This window comes from Pterocles gutturalis, unplaced genomic scaffold (genome assembly GCF_000699245.1).
Source record: "Pterocles gutturalis isolate BGI_N339 unplaced genomic scaffold, ASM69924v1 scaffold9826, whole genome shotgun sequence".
Taxonomy (NCBI): domain Eukaryota; kingdom Metazoa; phylum Chordata; class Aves; order Pterocliformes; family Pteroclidae; genus Pterocles; species Pterocles gutturalis.
The window spans coordinates 7,584-8,997 of NW_010100352.1; the positions used below are offsets into that span (position 1 = coordinate 7,584).

The 1,414-nt window shown below is 31.9% G+C and overlaps 1 protein-coding gene across 1 annotated transcript in view; it reads left to right on the forward strand.

The window, feature by feature from the left end:
• Positions 1-871, forward strand: part of DUT (deoxyuridine triphosphatase) — an 8,390-nt gene extending 7,519 nt beyond the window's left edge. The window contains exons 5-6 of the mRNA XM_010079410.1: positions 218-288; positions 722-871. Of these exons, the coding sequence (XP_010077712.1) occupies positions 218-288; positions 722-778 (128 nt within the window). The 3' untranslated portion in view covers positions 779-871. The remainder of the gene's footprint in view (positions 1-217; positions 289-721) is intronic.
• Positions 872-1,414: the final 543 nt, after the last annotated feature.

Below are 1,414 nucleotides of genomic sequence, written 5' to 3' on the forward strand. Positions count from 1 at the left end.
GAGGAGAGAAGCCTTGAGCTGGTACTGCTGCTGAAACTTCACCTTAAAAGGACTACACAAAAGTTGATCTTAGCCTGTATTTTTGTAGGACTATTAACATCTGCTTAACCAAGTTTCAAATAAGTGTTCACACTTTAGTACATTATTCTGATGCTCTTGAAACTTTTTATTGATTGCTTACTTTTTTTAAGAAACTAATATTTTAACTTAATTGCAGTTAAAAAAGGGGACAGGATTGCCCAGCTCATCTGTGAACGCATTTTCTATCCTGAGCTAGAAGAAGTTCAAGTAAGTTGCCAAAAGAAAATATTTCTGCTGTTTTCAATAATTAATAATTTTAGTTGTATATAAACTGAAATTTATGATATAGATAAATACTTTGCTTTAAAAGCAAAGCATGAAAACTGCTTAGTAGCATTGCTACCTGAATAAAAATCTTGATGCTTTTAATGCATTTATGTGGGGGTTTTTTTGTAGTTTTCAGCGTTAACAGTACTTGAGAAACACTTCAGTATATACTAGAAACAGTTGTCTCACATTTGTTTAAACTTATACAAAAGGTATTCTAAGGTGTCTTTTAAAGTTTTTTTGGTTTAGTTTCTCAATGATAGCTGTTGTTACGAGTCAATGTACCTTCCTCTATGATAGACGTTGTCTGTTGTATAGAAGCAAAAGGCAAGTTAAAACACTAAAACAATTTACCATAATTGATGTCTTTCAGGTTCTAGATGATACAGAACGTGGCGAAGGTGGCTTTGGTTCTACTGGAAAGAACTGAAAATTATTTGAATGTGCTTCCTATATATTTTTTTGTTGTTACTTTATGTTTTGTTATTTCTAAATTTTCATTTGAATTAGAAGTGGGATTTTGGAGTACATTAAAAATTTCAGGTTTTATTCAGACTTGTCTGTATCTGTCCTTCTGTCTATTTTTACAGGCAGTGAATTAATCTGCATTATGGGGAAATGTGCATGATTGACTTAATTGATTAGTTGATGGATTATTTTTTCTTTTTTGATATTCGGCCCTCAGTAATAAAAACTCATTAATTATGTGATGATTATACTCTAATAAATTAAAAAATAACTTAATGATTTGATTTTATTTTACTCACCTAAACTAAAATGGCTGATTGTTCCCTTGCCAATTTGTGTTCATCTTCTGAAAGCTATTTTCCATGTAGCTCACTATTTCATGCTGAGAGCTTGTTTCATACAGAATCAGTGATAATACAGGTATCAATATGACTTCCCACTCTGACCCCTAAATCAGAGTAAGGCAAAGATATTTAATATTGCATCTTCTACAACCTGTCAAAATACTTGTATTTCTGTTCAGAGCTGAAGTTCTGTTTTTGATCCTTAGCTGATCCTCAAACAGCCAGTTTTTCAGCTCTCTATTAAAAGAGCAGGC